This window comes from Ascaphus truei, chromosome 1, assembly GCF_040206685.1.
Source record: "Ascaphus truei isolate aAscTru1 chromosome 1, aAscTru1.hap1, whole genome shotgun sequence".
NCBI classification, from domain to species: domain Eukaryota; kingdom Metazoa; phylum Chordata; class Amphibia; order Anura; family Ascaphidae; genus Ascaphus; species Ascaphus truei.
The window spans coordinates 16396666-16419931 of record NC_134483.1 but is presented as its reverse complement, the minus strand read 5'-3'; the positions used below and the strand labels follow the sequence as shown (position 1 = coordinate 16419931).

Genomic DNA, 23266 nt, shown 5'->3' with positions numbered 1-23266 from the left:
CTTGAGAGCAGGGAAACTTCTCTGCTCTATTGGCTTAGCTGCATCCATGTGACATGCCCCAGTGCATCGTGGGGCTTATAGTTCCCCTTTGACCCCTTCCCTGCACTGGCTGCCTACTCTGCGCATGCGTGCGCTTCCCTCTAATGGCCGTCGCAACCTGGGGGTGTTCTGCGCATGTACAAGCCTAAAGATGGTGGCGCCCTGCAAGGAGAGCCGCCGAGAGTCTCCGGCGACCGGATAACCGCACCAGCCCTCACCTCACTACCAGTGACCACTGGGTACACACCTGCACCCCTACGCAGCTGATCGGGAGGTGCAGGTACCAATAGGGGCCCAGGGAGAACCTATGCCACATAAGCACTGTACCTGTTCTGAGTTTTTGAAACGCAATAAATCTTGTGACTGAAAGATCATCATTCGCATGATGATCCAGAGGAAACTAACCCGGCTGCAGGGACATACACTACGGGAACCAGAGCTTTCCTTTTCCCCACTATTTATCTTCTTACATAGTTACATAGTTACATAGTTACATAGTTACATAGTTACATAGTAGATGAGGTTGAAAAAAGCCGTAGGTCAATCAAGTTCAACCTATGCTAAATTTAGACAACAGATACTTTATCCTATATCTATACTTACTTATTGATCCAGGGGAAGGCAGACAAAAAACCCCATTAAGGGGAAAAATTCATTCCTTCCTGACTCCAAGAATTGGCAATCGGATTAATCCCTGGATCAACATCCTTCCCATGTATACTTATTTGGTGTATCCCTGTATACCTTTCCCATCTAAAAAGATGTCCAACCTTTTTTTGAACAAATCTATTGTATCTGCCATCACAGTCTCCATGGGTAATGAATTCCACATTTTAACTGCCCTTACTGCTTTTTTCAGTTCATTATTCTCAGGATGCAGCTGTCTTTTGGCTCTAAGTAGCGCCTGGTTAGTTAACCCTTTGGTTACCTGGTATTTATCCATGGGTAATGAATTCCACATTTTAACTGCCCTTACTGTAAAGAACCCTTTCCTTTGTTGCTGGTGAAATTTCCTTTCCTCCAACCTCAAGGGATGTCCCGAGTCCTTTGTACTGCCCGTGGGATGAATAGTTATTTTGAAAGCTCCTTGTATTGTCCCCGAATATATTTGTATATAGTTATCATATCCCCTCTTAGACGCCTCTTGTCTAATGTAAATAAATCTAATTTAGCTAGCCACCCCTCATAAGTTAGATTGTCCATTCCCTTTATTAATTTGGTGTCTCTTCTCTGCACACTCTAGTTCCATAATGTCTTTTCTTAGGATTGGGGCCCAAAATTGTACTCCATATTCAAGGTGAGGTCTTACTACTGCTTTGTAAAGGGGCATAATTATATTTACTTCCCTTCCATCCATTGCCCGTTTGATGCAAGATAAGATTTTGTTTGCCTTTGCAGCTACTGCATGACTTTGGGCACTATTGCTAAGCCTGCAGTCTACAAGCACTCCTAAATCCTTCTCCATCAAGGATTCCCCCAATATACCTCCATTTAATTTGTAAGTCGGCTTTTTATTCTTGCATCCCAAATGCATAACCTTACATTTATCTGTGTTAAACCTCATCTGCCATTTACCTGCCCACGTTTCCAGTCTCTCCAAGTCCTTCTGAAGAGAAATTACATCCTGCTCTGATTCTATTACCTTACACAATTTAGTATCATCAGCAAAGATGGAGACTTTGCTCTCGATCCCAACCTCAAGGTCATTAATAAACATGTTAAAAAGCAGGGGTCCCAGTACCGATCGCTGTGGTACTCCCCTCACGACTTTAGCCCAACCTGAAAAAGTTCCATTTATGACAACCCTCTGTTGTCTGTCCTTTAACCAGTTTTCAATCCAGGTGCATATATTATTACTGAGTCCAATTTTCTTTATTTTGTACACCAACCTCTTGTGTAAAACCGTATCAAAAGCCTTTGCAAAATCTAAGTAGACCACATCAACTGCATTACCCTGGTCTAAATTCCTACTTACCTCCTCAAAGAAACAAATAAAAGTTAGTTTGGCAAGTTCTATCCTTCATAAATCCATGCTGACTATTACTAATAATTTTGTTTTCCATTAGGTATTCCTGAATATTATCCCGTTTTAAACCTTCAAGATGTTTCCCTACTATTGAAGTCAGGCTTACAGGTCTGTAATTTCCCGGTTGTGATCTAGCTCCCTTTTTAAATATAGGCACCACATCTGCTTTACGCCAATCTTGTGGTACTGAGCCTGTGGAAATGGAGTCCTTGAATATTAAATATAATGGTTTGGCTATTATTGAGCTTAGCTCCTTGAGAACTCTTGGATGTATGACATTGGTGCCTTATTTACTTTAATTTTTTCATGTCGCTTATGAACTTCTTCCTCAGTTAACCAATTGTTCATTAATATGGAGGTTATGGCTTCCTCCTGCGGCACTACTATTGAACTTGATTCTTCCCTTGAAAACACAGAGGCAAAGGATTTGTTTAATACCTCAGCTTTTTAATTATCTCCAATAATATGCCTACTATCTCACACTGAAAGGGTCCTATATTTTCTTTTCTCATTTTTTTGTCTTTAAGGTACTTAAAGAACTTTTTAGGGTTGACCTTACTTACTTATTGCAATCCTTTTTTCATTATTCATTTTTGTTAATTTGATTGCCCTTTTGCAATTTTTGTTACATTCCTTATAATTCTTTTACGTTGTCTCCGTCCCTTCTGACTTAAAGAATCTAAACGCCTTCCTCTTCTTGTCCATTTCCTCCCCTACCTGTTTATTTAGCCACATTGGTTTTGACTTTTTTCTTTTATACTTATTACCCAAGGGTATGCAGTGATAAGTGTGGTTTTCTAACAATGTTTTAAAGACTGCCCATTTATCTTCTACATTTTTCCCTGCAAAAACATCATCCCATTGTATTACTACTAGATTAGACCTCAGTTTATTCAAATCTGCCTTTCTAAGGTTTAAGGTTTTTGTTGAACCCAAGAAATCTGTTTTTTGATCATTTATTTCAAATGAGACCATGTTATGATCACTGTTATCCAAATGTTCCAGGACTTGAATATTTGTTATTTCTTCTACATTGTTTGATATAACCAAATCCAGTATTGCCCCTCTCCTGGTTGGTTCCTCAATAATTTGGATCATACAATTGTCTTTAAGCACCCCCAAAAACCTGTTTCCTTTTGTTGTACAACATACACATAATGACTAGTCGCTCACCTAATAGTACCGTATAAAAAACTTGGTGCATAGGGAATAAACCATTATCAACACTTGAACAAGTGACCACTAGGGGTCACCTAAAGCCCTATATCTTGCACTCTAAAGTTACAGTGTCCCTATCAGACACTGTGATAAGTGGGTATTGTATATAAATATAGGACCAAAAGAAGGGTCCAATCCCCTATAATAGCAGACTCAAGTGCTAATTTAAAACCAAAAATAACAAAATGTTATTAAACTATATTTAACAAACCAACATACATATACAAATACATACAGGATAAAATCCTCAGGTGGAAAGGACGGTGGAGCCGGGAGATAAGCAGGTGTATAATAAACCGTAGCTTAAGTGTTTGGACTAATGTCCACTTAGTAATGAGGTGTAAAAAACAGATAGGTAGCGCTATATCCTATTGTGCAGGCAGCCTGTGATATATCCCTGAACCCCAGTCAGGTGTAGATCTGTGCAAAAATATATATCAATGGCGCTCTGCACTAACAAATTGTAACATATAATAATAGTAATATAAATATACAACCAGTGGCGTGGATGTTTCTCCAGGAATGGATACTCCACATGTGATGAACGAACATGTAAGGAAAAAATCATAACATAGTGTAATACTGTTAGGCATACATACAAACATATAACATAAGACGGACGCTGGGAACAACAGATGACCAATTACAAACACATTTAATAAAGCATTAAAAATACATAAAATACATAAAAATGAAAACTGTAGGACACTCCAACTCAGGTGGGGGTACCTGCTTACCGAATGTAAAAAGGTATCAAGCAGTGGATATATAAGAGTATCCCCTCTATGGATGGCTGCTGCTGCACCGCACTGCTGGGCTCACCCGTATTTCTCCACCGTAGATGTGACTGGCTCACTCTGTTAGTGTCATCCGCCTCTGTACGCCGTGGACACGCAAGAATCTCGTGTCTGCCAGGGAATGGTAGTTCCTTCCTGCTCGGCTACTGGAAGCGCGCCAAACGGAGCTGATGTGTATGCGGATGGATATCCGCCCGATTTCGGCAGTCAGCGGGCATCGGTTTAGCCAGTTCCAAGGGGGACAGGATTCACCACCGAGTCTGGAGGACCTCTCAGGAACACCCTACGCGTTTCGAAAGGCTTGCTTTCTTCCTCAGGGGTAAACGTGATATGAAAAAATAGTCCCTGTATGTCCCGATCTATATAGTCCCGTATTAAAGGTGCAGTACATCAGATTGACCTTGCTCATGCGCAGATGTGTACTTAGGGACTCCCAGCGTCTCAGACAAAAACATATACAAGAAAAACAAACATAAAATATAAGATAACAAATAATGCACATCGATTTTACATTACTCATATAAAATAAATAATAAATTTATATAAAATATCACAAATGTTACATATAAAATTAATAATAAATTTATACTGTCCAAAATTTTAGATATTGACAATTAATCATAAAAGATATGTAGCCTAATGTCAGAATCCTTATTGATGATACTTCTTGAACCCTATAAAAGAAGTATGCTGAGCAGATTTCGAAATAACCTCAATAGTGGATAATGTAAATAATGAAAAGAACTATGTTCCTATATATTGAGTGAATAGTGTGATAGTGCTGTGTGAATGAAAAAGTGTGTATCCATATAGTAAGTATTGGATTGTGATGATGCTGTGTGAATATAGAAGTGAATATGACGTGTGTATATGTGATATGTATTTAGTAATAAGATCATAATAAAGTGTGTCAAATGTTAAAGTATGATATAAGAAACCATTATGCAAAAGTGACCAAGTGCATAATTTAAATGTAGTGCATATAATTGTGTACTGTGATGATATATCCGGCTAATACAATATTGATTTCATAATGAGACCAATCATAAAACTAATTTATAAACATGACTGATACGTGCTAGTCAAAAAATATATATATATATATATGTAGTGAAAATATCAAGTGATGATTATTAAACTAGGCCAAGTACTGTGCAAAAGTCCTGTATAATGGAAAGTAAATAATCTGTTTTTAGATAGATACTTTATCTGTCCAGAAGGAAAGGTTTCAGGTCAAATTCAATGTTGAGCCCGAAAGGGGTGAGTGTTTTCAGTTCGTAAATCCAAAAGGATTCTCTTTTACCTAGTGCCCCTCCCTTGTTTCCCCCGCGCCAATTTGTCGTGACAGCCTCTATCGCTACACATTTTAAACCCTTAGGGTCTTTGTCATGCACTTGGAGGAAGTGGCTCGATACGCTATGTGTATCTAGGCCTCTTTTTATGTTGTAAATATGTTCATAGAGCCGACGTTTAATCGGTCTAGTGGTCATACCCACATACTGCAGACCGCAAGGACATTCAAGGAGATAAATAATATTTGTGCTTCTACATGTAATGTGTTGTTGTATGATATATTGTTTAGAAGTGTTAGTGGATGTGAATGTGGTTTGTTTGGAGCTGAATCTACATGCTGTGCATGTATTACATGTATAATACCCTTTTGTAACTTGTTTGTTTGTATTTGTTTGCAATCGACTATTAAATCTGAGTGGACAGCTAGGGGCCAATCTTTGTATAAAATGTATAAAATACCTTTATGTATAAAATACCTATGTATAAAAAACTTGGTGCATAGGGAATAAACCATTATCAACACTTGAACAAGTGACCACTAGGGGTCACCTAAAGCCCTATATCTTGCACTCTAAAGTTACAGTGTCCCTATCAGACACTGTGATAAGTGGGTATTGTATATAAATATAGGACCAAAAGAAGGGTCCAATCCCCTATAATAGCAGACTCAAGTGCTAATTTAAAACCAAAAATAACAAAATGTTATTAAACTATATTTAACAAACCAACATACATATACAAATACATACAGGATAAAATCCTCAGGTGGAAAGGACGGTGGAGCCGGGAGATAAGCAGGTGTATAATAAACCGTAGCTTAAGTGTTTGGACTAATGTCCACTTAGTAATGAGGTAAATAATACAGTAATCATAGGTCGCTGGTCAAGGCATATGCGGGGAATAAATATCCAATTTGCCCAAAAAGCACAGAGCTAAACTCGTATAGATGACACTGATGTAGCATGCCGTGGCACATAGAAAATATCCCAAAGTGCCTGCAGTATTGTCTCTACTCGGACGCTAATGTTATTGCATGTGCTGCGATTTCACCAAAGGAACCGTGGAAGTATCCAAAAGAGTCTGCAGTACTATCTCTGCTTAAACGCTAGTGTAGTTATATGTGCTGCGACTATACCAAGGGAAAAAAACTGTGGAAATCGGTTGGATCCAGTGCTGTGTTACCTCGTGTGTATTACCCCTTACCCAACCGTCCCTTCTGGTGTACGTCACGGGTCCGACGTCACCATGCCCCAACGTCACCATGCCAGGCACGCTTCTTCAGGGGGAGGAGTCACAAAACTTGAATGTGGAAGCCGCAATTTGAGTCTGAAATTAGGGGAGGAACCGCCGTGTCAACCAATGGAAATACAGGTAAGCTTCCACCTTATACGGGCATGGATACATAGCGGGGAGATAAGGGTAATGTACAAGGAGTGTTTGAGGGGTTCAATTAATCCCCGATATAAATCGAAACATTATTATCTGCAAATATCCACAATATCAAACAGATAAAAGGCTGACCCCTTTTAACAAGACACAGGATAGCAGAATAGCAACATCCACAGATGAATGAGGACACTTAAATCATACAAATAGATAGGTGATGATAATGTCAAATTGACCCCACAGGGAGCTAAGTCCACAGATGTATGAGAACACTTAAATCGTACCTGTGGATAGACAGTGACAGTATCAGGTTGACCCTATATATAAAGTCCACTGATAAAAGAAAATCTGTAAGTCACATATGTTCATGTTGCAAATTATTAGCAGGTTAATAGGTGACCCAGGTAAGATCCGGACAAGGAGAAGAAGGGGGGAAGGACCAGTGTTCTAATGTAAAAAATAAGTGTCTAATAAAATTATAAGTGAATGATAACACATAATATATATATATATATACCAGAAAAATAGATATATAAGGGGTGAAATTGACAGAATGTAGGATTGTGCTATACTGAATGGAACTGCCCCAAAGGGGTCAAAACGGTACCTCTAACAAGTTAACCATCTAACTTGATCCCACTACCCACGACAGTCAGAAAAGGAGTGAATATATGTTGACCCAATAAAATGTTGAAAAATGTATAGTGTATATATAGGAATGTGCTCATCTCTTTGAGACCGCCCAAAAGGTCAATACGGTCTCATGCAGTAACAAATTAAGAGGATGCCCTACTCTATGAATAAAGAATACAACTATTTAATAATACAAATGAGGGAAGGGGAGGGGGTGGAGAAGGATATGAAATTGTGTATAGTAATGAATTATAGAAATGATAAAAAAACAGAAAACCCTCATTGAGGCCTTGGGGGGATTGGGTATTGAGAATGTAAATCCACCAGCATTCACTTTGGCGTAGTTTCCGATCCCAATCCCCTTTCCTTGGACCCCACGGTATATGTTCAATTCCTATAAAAGTAAGGACAGACGAGTCACCTTGATGTTGATTCCTCACATGTCAAGACACTGGAGTATATTGCTTACCACACTTACAGGAAATAAGATAGACCACCCCAGTGGTCAAGCAATTAATGAAACTTTTGATTGGAAAAACCTTGGTGGTAGTGGAATCTGTAAATGTTTTAGTGACCATCATAGTGGTACATGCTTTACATCGTCCACATGTGTAAAAGCCACAGGGTTTGGGGCCAAGCCATGTCCAATTATATTTGGTTTGATAATGGCTGTGTACTAGACGGTCTCTAAGGTTTTTGGGCCTACGACCTACCATATCCGGAAAATTTATAAGAACTTGTGATAAATCTGTATCGTATGTGAGAATATGCCAATGATTCTGTAGGGTTTGTCTGATGGATCCCCACTGGTCATAATATGTACCAATAAACCTAATGGTGGTATCAATGTTGGGTTGGGTATGTTGACCTTTCGTGAGGAGTGTGGACCTATCAGTGTTAAAGGCCTTATAGTATGCTTTCTTGATAACTGCTTTGTTATAGCCTCGTTCACTGAATCTGTCTGTCATGTCACGTGCTTGTTGTTTGTATTCTTTGATGTTTGAGCAGTTCCTTCTAAGACGCAGAAATTGTCCTGTTGGGATACTGTTTATCATGTGTGGTGGATGATGACTGTCCGCCTTTAACAGGCTATTTGTCGAAGTGGTTTTTCTAAAGATGGTGGATTCAAGTTTGCCATTCTCACCTTTCATGATAGTCAGGTCCGAGAAATTGATTTTGTCCCTGTGTGCCTCAAACGTTAATTTCAAATTATGATTATTTTGGTTCAGTTTATGTATAAACTGTTGTAGTGTAGTCAATGTCCCACTCCATAGTAGAAAGATATCATCTATGTATCTTGACCATAGATCAATATGGCCAATGTACATGTCATACTCCTCCATGAACACCACCGCCGAAAGTAGTCTAAGACATTCTGTAACATAGAATTCCTTATCCAGGACAACTAGGTTTCCACCTTTGTCAGAAGGTTTTATGACAACGGTGTCATCCTTTTCAAGATCCAGTAATGCTTTGTATTCACTAAATTTGAGGTTATAATTGGTTTGTCTATGTGACAGGGTTTCCAAGTCCTGTGTAACAAGTTTAGTGAATACATCAACGTTGGTACATGTTTCAATCGGTGGAGTGAATCTAGATCGACTACGTAGGTCGGTAAAAGGGCCTTCGCCAAGAGGTCTTTCGTTCTCCTGTAGAAGGCTATTCATAGTAGTCAGAAAAGCATGATCTCTATGGTCAAATTGCTCGAAGGGGGTATCCTAATTCATCAAGATTTGACGTTGCCTAAAAAAACTTATGTAGGGAAAGTTGCCGAGAAAAAAGATTAAGATCTTTAATACATTCAAAGACATTAAATTTATAGGTAGGGCAGAAGGTAAGACCTTTTAACAGGACTGTCATGTGATCATTGTCCAAAAATTTCTTGGACAGATTGATCACCTGTAGCGCCGTTTCCGGCTTCTCCTGTATGGCCTCCTCGTGCCCTGGTCCTTGTACGCCCAGATGGCCCTGTCCCTGAGATAGTCCCCCCGCCCCTCTCCTGGTCTTCGTGGTCCTGGGGCGATATATTGGGGGCCAGGGAGATCCAAAAAATTAGGATTGGAAGTACTCGGTGTAGCATAACGTCCCTCCTGCCTAGTGTTCATACTCCCAGGTGGATGAGTATGTGTATCGGTTTCTAGGTCGCTTGCTGATGCTTCCCATTCGGTAGAAGAATCAGCCACTCTAGCTTCTGCTTTTTTGAGGTTTTTCTTAATTTTATATCGAAAGATCTTATCTTCCTTAAAATCAAATAAATCTCTGGTGTATTTATTATGTTTTCACTCTTTGATCTCTAGGATGCCCTACTCTATGAATAAAGAATACAACTATTTAATAATACAAATGAGGGAAGGGGAGGGCGGGAGGGGGGGGAGAAGGATATGAAATTGTGTATAGTAATGAATTATAGAAATGATGAAAACAGGAAACCCTCATTGAGGCCTTGGGGGGATTGGGTATTGAGAATGTAAATCCACCGGCATTCACTTTGGTGTAGTTTCTGATCCCAATCCCCTTTCCTTGGACCCCACGGTATATGTTCAATTCCTATAAAAGTAAGGACAGACGAGTCACCTTGATGTTGATTCCTCACATGTCGAGACACTGGAGTGTCTGTTTCATTGCGAATTGATCCTAGATGTTCCAACACCCTGATCTTAAGTTGTCTATGAATTTCACCTACATATTGCTTACCACACTTACAGGAAATAAGATAGACCACCCCGGTGGTCAAGCAATTAATGAAACTTTTGATTGGAAAAACCTTGGTGGTAGTGGAATCTGTAAATGTTTTAGTGACCATCATAGTGGTACATGCTTTACATCGTCCACATGTGTAAAAGCCACAGGGTTTGGGGCCAAGCCATGTCCAATTATATTTGGTTTGATAATGGCTGTGTACTAGTCGGTCTCTAAGGTTTTTGGGCCTACGACCTACCATATCCGGAAAATTTATAAGAACTTGTGATAAATCTGTATCCTATGAGAGAATATGCCAATGTTTCTGCAGGGTTTGTCTGATGGATCCCCACTGGTCATTATATGTACCAATAAACCTAATGGTGGTATCAATGTTGGGTTGGGTACGTTGACCTTTCGTGAGGAGTGTGGACCTATCAGTGTTAAGGGCCTTATAGTATGCTTTCTTGATAACTGCTTTGTTATAGCCTCGTTCACTGAATCTGTCTGTCATGTCACGTGATTGTTGTTTGTATTCTTTGATGTTTGAGCAGTTCCTTCTAAGACGCAGAAATTGTCCTGTTGGGATACTGTTTATCATGTGTGGTGGATGATGACTGTCCGCCTTTAACAGGCTATTTGTCGAAGTGGTTTTTCTAAAGATGGTGGATTCAAGTTTGCCATTCTCACCTTTCATGATAGTCAGGTCCGAGAAATTGATTTTGTCCCTGTGTGCCTCAAACGTTAATTTCAAATTATGATTATTTTGGTTCAGTTTATGTATAAACTGTTGTAGTGTAGTCAATGTCCCACTCCATAGTAGAAAGATATCATCTATGTATCTTGACCATAGATCAATATGACCAATGTACATGTCATACTCCTCCATGAACACCACCGCCGAAAGTAGTCTAAGACATTCTGTAACATAGAATTCCTTATCCAGGACAACTAGGTTTCCACCTTTGTCAGAAGGTTTTATGACAACGGTGTCATCCTTTTCAAGATCCAGTAATGCTTTGTATTCACTAAATTTGAGGTTATAATTGGTTTGTCTATGTGACAGGGTTTCCAAGTCCTGTGTAACAAGTTTAGTGAATACATCAACGTTGGTACATGTTTCAATCGGTGGAGTGAATCTAGATCGACTACGTAGGTCGGTGAAAGGGCCTTCGCCAAGAGGTCTTTCGTTCTCCTGTAGAAGGCTATTCATAGTAGTCAGAAAAGCATGATCTCTATGGTCAAATTGCTCGAAGGGGGTATCCTAATTCATCAAGATTTGACGTCGCCTAAAAAAACTTATGTAGGGAAAGTTGCCGAGAAAAAAGATTAAGATCTTTAATACATTCAAAGACATTAAATTTATAGGTAGGGCAGAAGGTAAGGCCTTTTAACAGGACTGTCATGTGATCATTGTCCAAAACTTTCTTGGACAGATTGATCACCTGTAGCGCCGTTTCCGGCTTCTCCTGTATGGCCTCCTCGTGCCCTGGTCCTTGTACGCCCAGATGGCCCTGTCCCTGAGATAGTCCCCCCGCCCCTCTCCTGGTCTTCGTGGTCCTGGGGCGATATATTGGGGGCCAGGGAGATCCAAAAAATTAGGATTGGAAGTACTCGGTGTAGCATAACGTCCCTCCTGCCTAGTGTTCATACTCCCAGGTGGATGGGTATGTGTATCGGTTTCTAGGTCGCTTGCTGATGCTTCCCATTCGGTAGAAGAATCAGCCACTCTAGCTTCTGCTTTTTTGAGGTTTTTCTTAATTTTATATCGAAAGATCTTATCTTCCTTAAAATCAAATAAATCTCTGGTGTATTTATTATGTTTTCACTCTTTGATCTCTAGGATGCCCTACTCTATGAATAAAGAATACAACTATTTAATAATACAAATGAGGGAAGGGGAGGGCGGGAGGGGGGGGAGAAGGATATGAAATTGTGTATAGTAATGAATTATAGAAATGATGAAAACAGGAAACCCTCATTGAGGCCTTGGGGGGATTGGGTATTGAGAATGTAAATCCACCGGCATTCACTTTGGCGTAGTTTCCGATCCCAATCCCCTTTCCTTGGACCCCACGGTATATGTTCAATTCCTATAAAAGTAAGGACAGACGAGTCACCTTGATGTTGATTCCTCACATGTCGAGACACTGGAGTGTCTGTTTCATTGCGAATTGATCCTAGATGTTCCAACACCCTGATCTTAAGTTGTCTATGAGTTTCACCTACATATTGCTTACCACACTTACAGGAAATAAGATAGACCACCCCGGTGGTCAAGCAATTAATGAAACTTTTGATTGGAAAAACCTTGGTGGTAGTGGAATCTGTAAATGTTTTAGTGACCATCATAGTGGTACTGCTGCGGAAGCCTTTATTCTAACAAATCACCGTTTTTTTCCCTGGCTTGTTCCTGGAATGCGACGCTGTTCACCCGGAGCACGCCGCGTTCCTTTTACGTTCCCAGCCACGGGTCATGCCCGGCTGACGCGCGGTTGATGCGTTTATTGATAATGGTTCAGGATTTAATAGGCTGCAATGCTTTGCGTGTCCGCCAGATGGCAGAACATATACTGCAATATACTGCATTACAATTCATGAATTTACATATATATATACTGTATAACAACAACCCGTATAACCCCTAACATGCACATACTGTATATGCACATCAATGATACTATAGGCCGGCGGGGGCGAGATGTGTTTGCAGCAGAGAGAGATCCGCTGCTCTCTTTGCGCAAACATCGGCACATTAAAAATTATTTAAAATACATTATTATTCATAGTGTAGATGTGCAGGGGGTCTCCGGAGCTGAACCGCATTTGTTTCAGGTCCGGGGACCCCCTGCTTCCCGAGATACAGGCCCCTTTATGAGGTGCCGGTATCCCTCTGCATTTAAAGGTCCCGATCACGTGACCGAGATTACTGAGCGCTAAGGGCAGGAAACAGATGGGCCCCGGGGGAACCCATGCCACATATGTAAATAGACCTCCATGTGCTGGGCTGTCTTCCTGAAAGCTGTATGCTGCTGGCGCCCTGTTTGGCTGGATAAAAGCCTTTACTTGTTTCTCCAACTCCCAAGTCTCCTGGACATACTTCTGCTTGCATCGCCTACAGGTGCTTTACCTGACATCCGTCTATAAGGCTCCACAGGTAGTGACATACGTCTCGTGACTCTTATGCTGAGAATGTACTTACTGTATACTTGTTACCTGTAGTAAGGGATACATTGGCATAGAGTTAGTAATGCACCATATCAAATGGGCCTTATCAGGAATACACTTCAGGCTGCTGAATTAGTAAAATGCTACTATATGCCGAGTACCGCATACTTCATCCATACCTATCTGATCAGGATTGCACTAGGATCCTTCCGGTTCTGCCGGTCCAAAAATACTCCAGAGTTACTATGCTGAGAACTCCTTACTAACAGCATGCTTCCTCTCGTTCAATAGTGAGAACAGTCTCGGACCCGTAGTACTGGCGCTTCCGTAAAGGGGCAAGTTCCTTAACGGAAAACAACAAACGGTGACAGGACACAACTTAATAACCTTAAACTATACACACAAACCTATTTACAGGACTCGCGCTGAGGACCACAGTCTGAACTCTGATGAACCTGTTTCTAGAACATTAGGTGGAACTATATATATATCCTTTTATCTCCCAATGGTGACATCACAGTCACAAGACATACAAGGGAGTGACCCTCCCTTCTTCATAGTCATCCTACATTACATGGTGGGGAGGGGAGTAACCTGAGTGAGCCCACCCGGTTATCCCATTAACTCCTTATATAATTAGCAGTCCCCAGAGGGGGGCTACACTCACATCAGAGTTACCTTAATAATCTTCCATACAGATAGATAACCAACATACAGAATAAGTAACACATTCTTGGTAATAGAGAGGATGTTGCAGTAAATGTAGAGTCCAGCAGGGGGAGACACAAACAATGCAGAATGTAGGAGCTTCCAAGCTACATAATGAAACATTAACAGGCAGCAAAGAGATTTACTGCACTGTTTCCCAGGAGACAATTACTTTCTTACTTCCTGTATCAACTAAACTGGGGCACACACGCGATTGAATAAAATACAGTATTGATAACCCAACTCCCTGTCATCATGACATTAACAAACCCAGTCACGTTGTTTAGTCTCCCCGCTCCACAGAAAGGCTGTGCTGAAGCATTAATGCACCGGGGTTAGAGTCTGAAACACAAACTGGGTCAGAACCTCACAGTGACAGGGAGTCAGATTGAAGAACAATATACAGTGCAATGCGTCAATGTTAAAAGTGCATAACATGTGCATAACGTGCAAATTAATACATGCGGCAGGCTCCCTATATTTGGGTACTTAGCCTGAATAAAGCGAAGTGAATATAAGAGTGCGTGATGGGGAATATTATGTAATAGAGGCAGCCTAAGGGGGTCCTCTGATTGATCAGATCCGGGAAGCATAAAGAAACACGAGGAACTTATCAGGCGCCTCCTGACAAGAAAAATATTCTGTCAATTTGCCATACTCTATTTATCAAATACGAGTCAAATATCGAGATTAAAGCCCAAATCGGATGCTATATGCCTGTCCCAAGTTTGATAAACACACTCAACCCGTGAGATGATAGAAATGTCCTGGTACGGATATCAGATGTGACGGTGGCTCTCCAGCTGTCAGTCAGACGGACATCGGACCATGTGAATAAAGATGGCGGAAAGAATACATAGTGTAATACTGTATGATGTGATTGGCTGATGGAAGGAAGGGGAGGGGTGTGGGGGCACTGGGCAGACAAACAAGGGAAATGGGAAAACAGATGCAAAGCTATAACCCAATTTAATAAAACTCGTGAAATAAAAATCCATTGATAAAAACAGACTGCAGAGAGTCTCAGGTGAAAGTGGAATCCTACTCGCTGGTGGGTGGATATAAACAGGCAGTACGTGCCGGTATCGCTGGCATGGGGACAGGGGAACCGCTGGAGGCAGATTGGCAATACTGGAAATAGCATCTCATGACATTACATTTTCTTGTATACAGCTGCCCCCGAATAACAAAAAGAATGTGACATACTTGATACTGAAAGCAGAAAATATCATTTACATTTCCTACAAATCTCTGATATTTCAAATCTCAATGATTATCTGTGGGTTTCCCTGAGTATGAGACGCCGATGCTAACAGACTTCAATAGTCTCATGAATACAAACAGGGGCCCCATCGGGTCATAACTGGAAATTGGGCCCAACTGGAATGGCACAGATCCCCCTCCCTCATAATATCTGGCTCTTTAATTGCTTAGAGCTGTATATTTTGATAGTTATTCAGAACCTAGGAAACAAAGCGTGGGGCCGTCCCATCTAACTGCCAAGAATAAGAACTTACCAATATCATTGGCTTCCTTTACCATATTAGATCACGCTTGGTGTAAACATTAGTGTTTTATTTTCACCAAACACAAATTCTCGGTCATTTCAGACACTTAAAGTCCTACATCCTTAGGGGTTTGTCTAATGATGACATCATAATCACCTTGTCACTCAAAAAAAGGGAATGAGTAGGGGGTGACTATTTGCCTGTCGTAAAGGAGGTTTTATAAACTCCTGAAACATCCAGAGAAATACTAAGGGAAGTTACGTACCAAACTCTCCCGGGAACAGCAAAAGTGGTGTAGGACCGAGCAGATGTTTCATCGGTAAAAAAGCCACAAGGGAGATCGAGGAGAAATAGACAAGAGAGAGAACACTCCCTGGCATGAGCACGATAGACACTTTCCAATAAGCATTGCACTCACACAGCCAGCAGTCTCTGGCAGTCGCTCCATGACGTACTTCCACCAGCCTCAGGTACCTATTTTTCATGATACGCATCTACATCCCTTAAACACATTTCTCACAGACCCCATCACTCATCACCCTCCAGATATATCCCTTCCACGCCATTACAAGACTCCAGTGCTATTTCATACCATGCACCTTCTACTCTCAGCACAGCTAACCATGCACAATTATCAGCCACTTCTAACACACTTACTCATGCATCAACAGCCCTGTAAGACCCCAATCTCTTACATGTACAACAGATTACGATCGACAAATGAACACACTTACCTTATTAACATGATGAGACAAAAGTACACATACTTCTTTCCTCTGATGTTGGACAAGACAGACAGTTGGATATTTTCCTTTGCTCAGATAAGTTCCACTTCGGCTCCTACATACAGTGATGTATGGTCATCCATCAGTATTACCTGACCTGCTATGTCATCCTGCCATTGATCTGGTGCAATCTCAAAATGAGCCACAAAACATCCAGCTGCAGAATGAGAGGACAACCTGCTGGAGCAAGAGAGAGTGGAATCACTGCCGTGTAACATGCACAGTTGCTCTTTCTTTACACATGAGCTCAAATTGGATGAGGCGTCATGCTCAGAAACAACACATCTGTCCTCAGTTTGACACTTATCTATTTCCATGACAAATGATTCTGCAGAAAGAGTGTCTTCCTCGGCTGAGTCACTGTAGGATTCTTCCATATTAGTGTCCACAGTTAAAATGCTGCTAATCTCTGTCTCCGTGTCATCCAGACTTATTCCACTTGAATGGGGAATATCCGTTTTCCAAGACTCACCAATATAGTTCAAGACTTCTGTAGCTTTTCTCCTCTCTTTAGGATCTATTGCCAATAGGGTACGAAACATTTTCAGTACTGCGGTGGTCAGTCTGTTCCATGGGGATGGTGGGTCAGCAACTATGGGGCTATTTTGCCAGTCTGCAAACCTGCTGTAATTTTGATCTGTGGGAAGAGCCACCCGCCATGGAAACTCACCAGTGAGCAAGCAGAAGAGAACCACTCCAAAAGCCCACACATCAATACTGGAATCAGCCTCCAAGGTGTCACACTTTGCGAGTTGACACAGCTCAGGGGACATGTAAGGTACTTTTCCTTTCAGGGGTCTGATAGCAGTTCCTTGGAGATGTGTGAGACCAAAGTCACTCACTTTAATACAGTGACATTCTTTATCAAACACTAGAATGTTGTCGGGTTTAATGTCCCGGTGAACTAGTCCTTTGCTTTCCATAAATTCCAGTGCACTGGAGATCTGAACTGCACATCGCTTTGCTGCAGCTTCTGGGATCCCAACCTGAAATATAAAATGCGCGTCATTAACGGTCAATAAAAAGTATTTTCCATACTGTAATATTTATCAAAAGTGCAGCTTAAAGGGAAAACAATATTTCCATATTGCTACATATAACAGATCTCAGTGTAACTGCAATTGTACTTGTAGAACTATTATGGTACGTGACTTCCTACTTACATGAGCCTGAGCCTGAATGAGAGAGAGAAGATCACCAACTGGTGAGAGCTCCTGGGCAAAGACAAAGTGTTCACAGGTCTGGAAGGCTAGACCATAGCTCCCGATGACATTGGGATGAGATGAGAGGAAGAAGGACACACTGAACTCCATGAGGAAGCCTCTCTGTGTTGTTCTTTTCTTATCCAGGAGTTTCAAAGCCATCATCTTATCTGTAAGGAGGAGAGGAAATCGTGGTTAGTTGTGAATACATTAAATGTGCACTCACTGCTTATACTGTGAGCTCGATGTTAGTTTCAATTATGTCTGCAGCATTTGTCCATGTATTGATCCTCACCCCTGTTTTATCAGTGCGGTTCTGTATATTACATTGTAAAGTGCAGAGTACAGCATCAGTGCTATATATGAATAAAGAAGTTTGGGCATAAATATATGTATGCATCTTTTATAAAGACCAATGGGGAGCGCTCACTAACTACACCTGGGTAGCAGTTGGGCTTTTAGGAGTGCCAGAGAGCAGTCACTAAGAGGTCCACCTATTCCTGTCAGTGAATCGGACAGGATGGTGAATGGAAGCACTGCCAAAATACTAACACTCATTGCATTATTAATATCTGCTACTTTTCCCAGGCCTGACCGAATAGGGGCACTAGTTTGTGGGGTTTTAGGGAGGAGCACTGGAGACTTATTCACAGGGTATGGCTGGGAACTTCGTCTTGATGGATGTGGTCCAATCACATATTTTCTAGTCTAACCATCTCTATTACCTCAAATATTCCCAATATGGTGGGCACGTGTTTCGCCAGATTTCACTTGATACTATCTATGTTATTCATTTGCTTCCCTGGTGAAACCTCTGTCCAACTCACTGGCTAACTCCTAGTGAAGGGGATACTACACAACATGTGGGAGTAAAGCCCTTGGTGGCCACATTTTGTTCGTGAATGAACAGCAAGGTCTTAAGACATGGATGGTAATTTGATCACTCACCTGTGTTTTTGTCCTTTACCATCATCACTGAACCATAAGACCCCTGCCAAGCTCCTTTATGACATGGAAGTGTTCCTCCAGCACTGCATGCTGCAGGCTTTGGGATGTTAAGGTCACCAGTCCTTCTAGGATAAGCTCAATATCTGACACATTTGTAGCCATTGTTCACACCTGTGAATCAAGGAATTGTAATTAGTTATATTTAATCAGTAGTTTTTATAAATATCTTAACTTTCTAATACAATAGTATTGCAGTCTGTGTAATCTAACTAATATATCTAAATGAGTTACATTGTAATAACCACAGTGTTTAAAAAAGATTAATGAAAATTAATGTGTCACTATTACCACACAGTTTTGATCTCATAGAAAATAAGAGACCACAAAATACATTATGGTCTGGGATTGTAATAGGAAAAATGTTGTATATTACGTGAGAATATTGGATATTTGCTAGTAGCAAAAGTGTCACAAAACTATGAACATTCATCCAGACTACAAAGAGTGAAATTGGAGCGAGGGAGAGAAAAGGGAGAGAGGGAGAAGAGTAAGGAAGGGTGAGAGGATGTGTGTGAAAATGTCACAAATATACAATATACTTAAACATTTTGCTAAAGTTTTTGTGAGCCAAAATTGGGGACATTGGCACATCTCTGGTGACCACGATTCATTCCTCTAAACAGATCTCAGAGCTTCCCTGACAAGTACAAATGGCCACACAGCATATTGATTAGGGGCCATAGAATGAAATGGGAAATAGTCCATCTGGTCTTATTACAAACACAAAACATTTAATATCAATGTTTTTGCCAATATATAACAAAGCTCATAAATTACTTACCTCTTCTTTCAGATGATATAACAAAGCTTGCTGTAGAGATAGGACAATCCTTTGTCTGTGGGTCTATATTTTGTGTCTCAGTGTCTGATGGATTCTCCAGCTCAGGGTCCTGCAGAAGAGTCCTCCAGAGGATCACCAGGCACTTGTGAAAGGGAATCTGTAGAGTGGCACTATTTATTTAGACCACTGCATTGTGGGTGGAAACCTTGTAAGTCATGTGACTCACATATTAGCATACTAGGCATTGTTAAAGAAATGAGGTGTTAATGACATCCTTATGGACCAGATCTGCAATGGGACCCCACCCTTATCCCTGAATTGTGCACATTAAGTATCCATTGATTAGTGGTATTAGCAGTGGCCCAAACTGTTAATGTTTCTATAGAATGGCAGTTTCTATACAAAAATAATATCTGGTAAGACATTTCTTATAATTATATACAGGAATCAGATTTTATGGTAAGACCAATTGAATAAAAACAAAAATGAATTAAAAATAGTAAATTGAGAAACCCCAATGTTATGATACATTTTGGAACCAGCACAAGGGTTTATCACAGATGTTATTTTTATTATTTTTCAAAAGCTTAAATCTCTCTTCTTTAGGAGAGAAGGTAAAACAGCAGAATCAGAGACATGTGGACATTGAAGTCTCACGAAGAGCAAAATATATGAAGAATTCTTGTTTGTTCAATAAAGAGAACTACAACATTTGATATAATTTCTGTACCTACTCAGTGCTTTCAAACTCATATTATTTAATGTGATTAAAAGTTCATATCTATCATACTGTAGCGTGACGATCCAGAGGAAATTAAATAGACTAAAGTCAATTAATGTATATGTGTGTGTATATATATATATATATATCTGACAAAGTGGATACTGCCATGAAACGCGTAGGAGTGGTGCTGTGCTGCAATTGTTACGATCGTGGGAAACGTTACATGAGACCCTCCTGTCCTCCTAAGAGTTTCTAAGAACTTTTGCTAAAATCATCACTTCAGTTTCCGCTTCTGTGATATCAGCTAACGCTGAGACAGCATGAACACAGGACGCGAGTGACAGAGACGTTCCGAGAAGTATGGGGACGGTCATCATCCGCAGTTCACAATTAGCTCTATCGTTATATACCCTCTGTAAGGGCTCATCTGTTGTTTCTATTGATCAGAAAGATACTTTTGTAACGTACTTCCCTATGGCAGTTTGTGCTTGTGTTTGTGTTATAGATAACATCCAAGGCTGTGGAGATCCTTTTTGAAGCCGCATCTTCTTAGAAGTTTTTGTTCCTTATATATCATTTTTATATACAATTCAGTTTTGCAATTTTCTTTCCCTTTCCTATCTCCCCTCTCCCCCACCCCTATTTTCTATATATCTTTAGTCACACATTATCGGACCTCATGTGGACACTGTACGAGCACTTTCTCTTTCAAAATGTTGTACCTTAGATAACAGGTTCAGTAGGTTACTTTATGCATTGGACTATTATTGAATACACTGCACTTTCAGTACTGTGGTGGTCAGTCTGTACAATGGGGATGGTGGGTCAGCAACTATGGGGCTATTTTGCCAGTCTGCAAAACTGCTGTACCTTTGCTCTGTGGGAAGAGCCACCCACCATGGAAACTCACCAGTGAGCAAGGAAAAGAGATCAGTGAAAGTATCAGTGCTGTACTGTATATTACTTTGTAAAGTGCATAGTACAGCATCAGTGCTGCATAGCAATAAAGGGGTTTATGTATAACTATATGAATGCCGTTTTATAAAAACTCAAAGTGCACTCAGTAACCAGACCTGGGTATCATTTGGGATTTAGGAGTGTGAGAGAGCAGCCACTAGCAGCTCTACCTGTACATGTCAGTGAATCGGATAGGATGGCAAAAGGAAGTATACATCTATGTTATTCTGGGGCTTCCCTGTTGAAACCTCATAGAAGCGCAATTCAATGGCTAATTCCTAGGTGGCCACATCTTTTACATGGATGAACAGCAAGATCTTAAGCCAGTGATTGTAAATTGCTCAGTGACCTGTGTTTTTGTCCTTCACCATCATCACTGAACCATAAGACCCCCTGCCAAGCTCCTTTATGACCTGGAAGTGTTCCTGCAGCTCTGCATGCTGCAGGCTTTGGGATGTTAAGGTCACCAGTCCTTCAAGGATAAGCTCAATATCTGACACATTTGAAGCCATTGTTCACACCTGTAAATGAAGGAACTGTAATTATATTTATTCAGTAGTTTTTATAACTATATTTATGGGTGGAAACCTATCTTATTTTTTAAACATCTGTGTTAAGATCATGGAATCTGTGTAAATCGGTATCGCTGACCTGAGGGAGAGAGAAAACTCTCAAACCCTTGTCTTATATTATTAATTGTTAGTCCAAATAAAAAAGGTTATCACCCAATACTGAAAGTACTCATTATGGGTGGGATCCTTGTAAGTCATGTGACTCACATATTAGCATACTAGGCATTGTTAAAGAAGTGAGGTGTTAATGTAACAGATCTGCAATGGGACCCCACCCCTATCACTGAATTGTGCACATTAGGTATCCATTGATTAGTGGTATTAGGAGTAGCCCAAACTGTTAATGTTTCTATAGAATGGCAGTTTCTACACACAAATAATGTCTGGTAAGACATTTCTTATCATTATACTGTATGCAGGAATCAGGTTTTATAGTAAGATCAATTGGATATAATAATTAATAAAAAAAATATTGAAAAGTGAGCCCACTTTATGATACATTTTGGAACCAGCACAAGGGTTTGTAACAAATTAATTTTTTATAAGCTTTCAAAATCTTCCATTTCTCTTCTTTAGGCAGAGAAGGTAAAACACCAGAATCAGAGACTTGTGGACATTGGAGACTGATGAAGAAACAAAACTATGAAGAGTTCTTATGTTGGTCCAATAGAGTACTACACAATTGTATATAATTGCCGTACTACTCAGGGTTGGAAACCGATGCTTTCTATAGTTATGACAATGTTTATGTTGGTTTGTGATATATCTTGATTATCTTATTGCCTATGAATTTGTGCTCAGCTGTAAATATGATCATTGCTGATACCTCCTACCTTCCATGTTTCTGTTTGCTGCTGGTTTTACCATATACAGTACTGCCAGTGTTTATATGAACATTACTATTCACTATAGTTTTTACTATTTCTATTTATATGTGGAATGTGCTGCCATGTTCTTCATACAGTGCTGTGCAGATGTAACACTAACATTCCTTATATCAGAGTTATCTTCTTCATCCTTCATAGAAACCAACAGAGTTTCTGCATTTCACATATTCATTAATCCGTGGCCCTTTTTGATCAGATTAAATGCAGAATTGCCAACACACCTTCATGTACACATGAGAACACAATAGTGTCTGAGTTTGTGGATGGAAACCTTGTAAGTCATGTGACTCATATTAGCATGCTAGGCATTGCTAAAGAAATGAGGTGCTAATGACATCCTTATGGAACAGATCTGCAATGGGACCCCACCCTTATCCCTGAATTGTGCACATTAAGTATCCATTGATTAGTGGTATTAGGAGTAGCCCAAACTGTTAAAGTTTCGATAGAATGGCAGTTTCTATACATAAATCATTTCTGGAAGATCTTTCTTATACTTATATACAGGAATCAGATTTTCTGGTAAAATATAAAATTGATGTCAACACTAGATGTAGTTAGAGAAATGTAGATAGAAAAAAAGAGAAACACTGAATGTTGTGATTCCTTTTGGTACCAGCATGTGGGTTTGTCAGAGATGTTATTTTTTTATATGCTTTCAAATCCTTCAATTTCTTTTTAGGGAGAGAAGGTAAAACACATGTGTGACAGGGTAAATAAAAAGCACCAGCTATATGCCTGGCAGACATATGTTTAGTCTGCAGTACAGCAGTGATGAGGTTAATTTCAGCTGGGAATCTCATGACAATTAGTTGGATCCCAGCTGCCTAATCAAGGTGTGTTAAAAACTCCAGGCTGTACACACATCTAGCCTAGCTGGTCAGGAGACAGGAGT

The 23266-nt window shown here is 40.2% G+C and overlaps 1 protein-coding gene across 1 annotated transcript; it reads right to left on the bottom strand.

Moving 5' to 3' along the window:
* Window positions 1–13501: 13501 nt before the first annotated feature.
* LOC142489547 (serine/threonine-protein kinase SBK1-like) lies at window positions 13502–21424 on the bottom strand. Its single transcript, XM_075590975.1, has 4 exons — window positions 21262–21424; window positions 17404–17612; window positions 16480–17226; window positions 13502–13582 (listed from the first exon to the last, which is right to left on the bottom strand). Exons 1-4 carry the CDS (start codon window positions 21422–21424, stop codon window positions 13502–13504), a joined length of 1200 nt encoding a protein of 399 aa, XP_075447090.1.
* Window positions 21425–23266: the final 1842 nt, after the last annotated feature.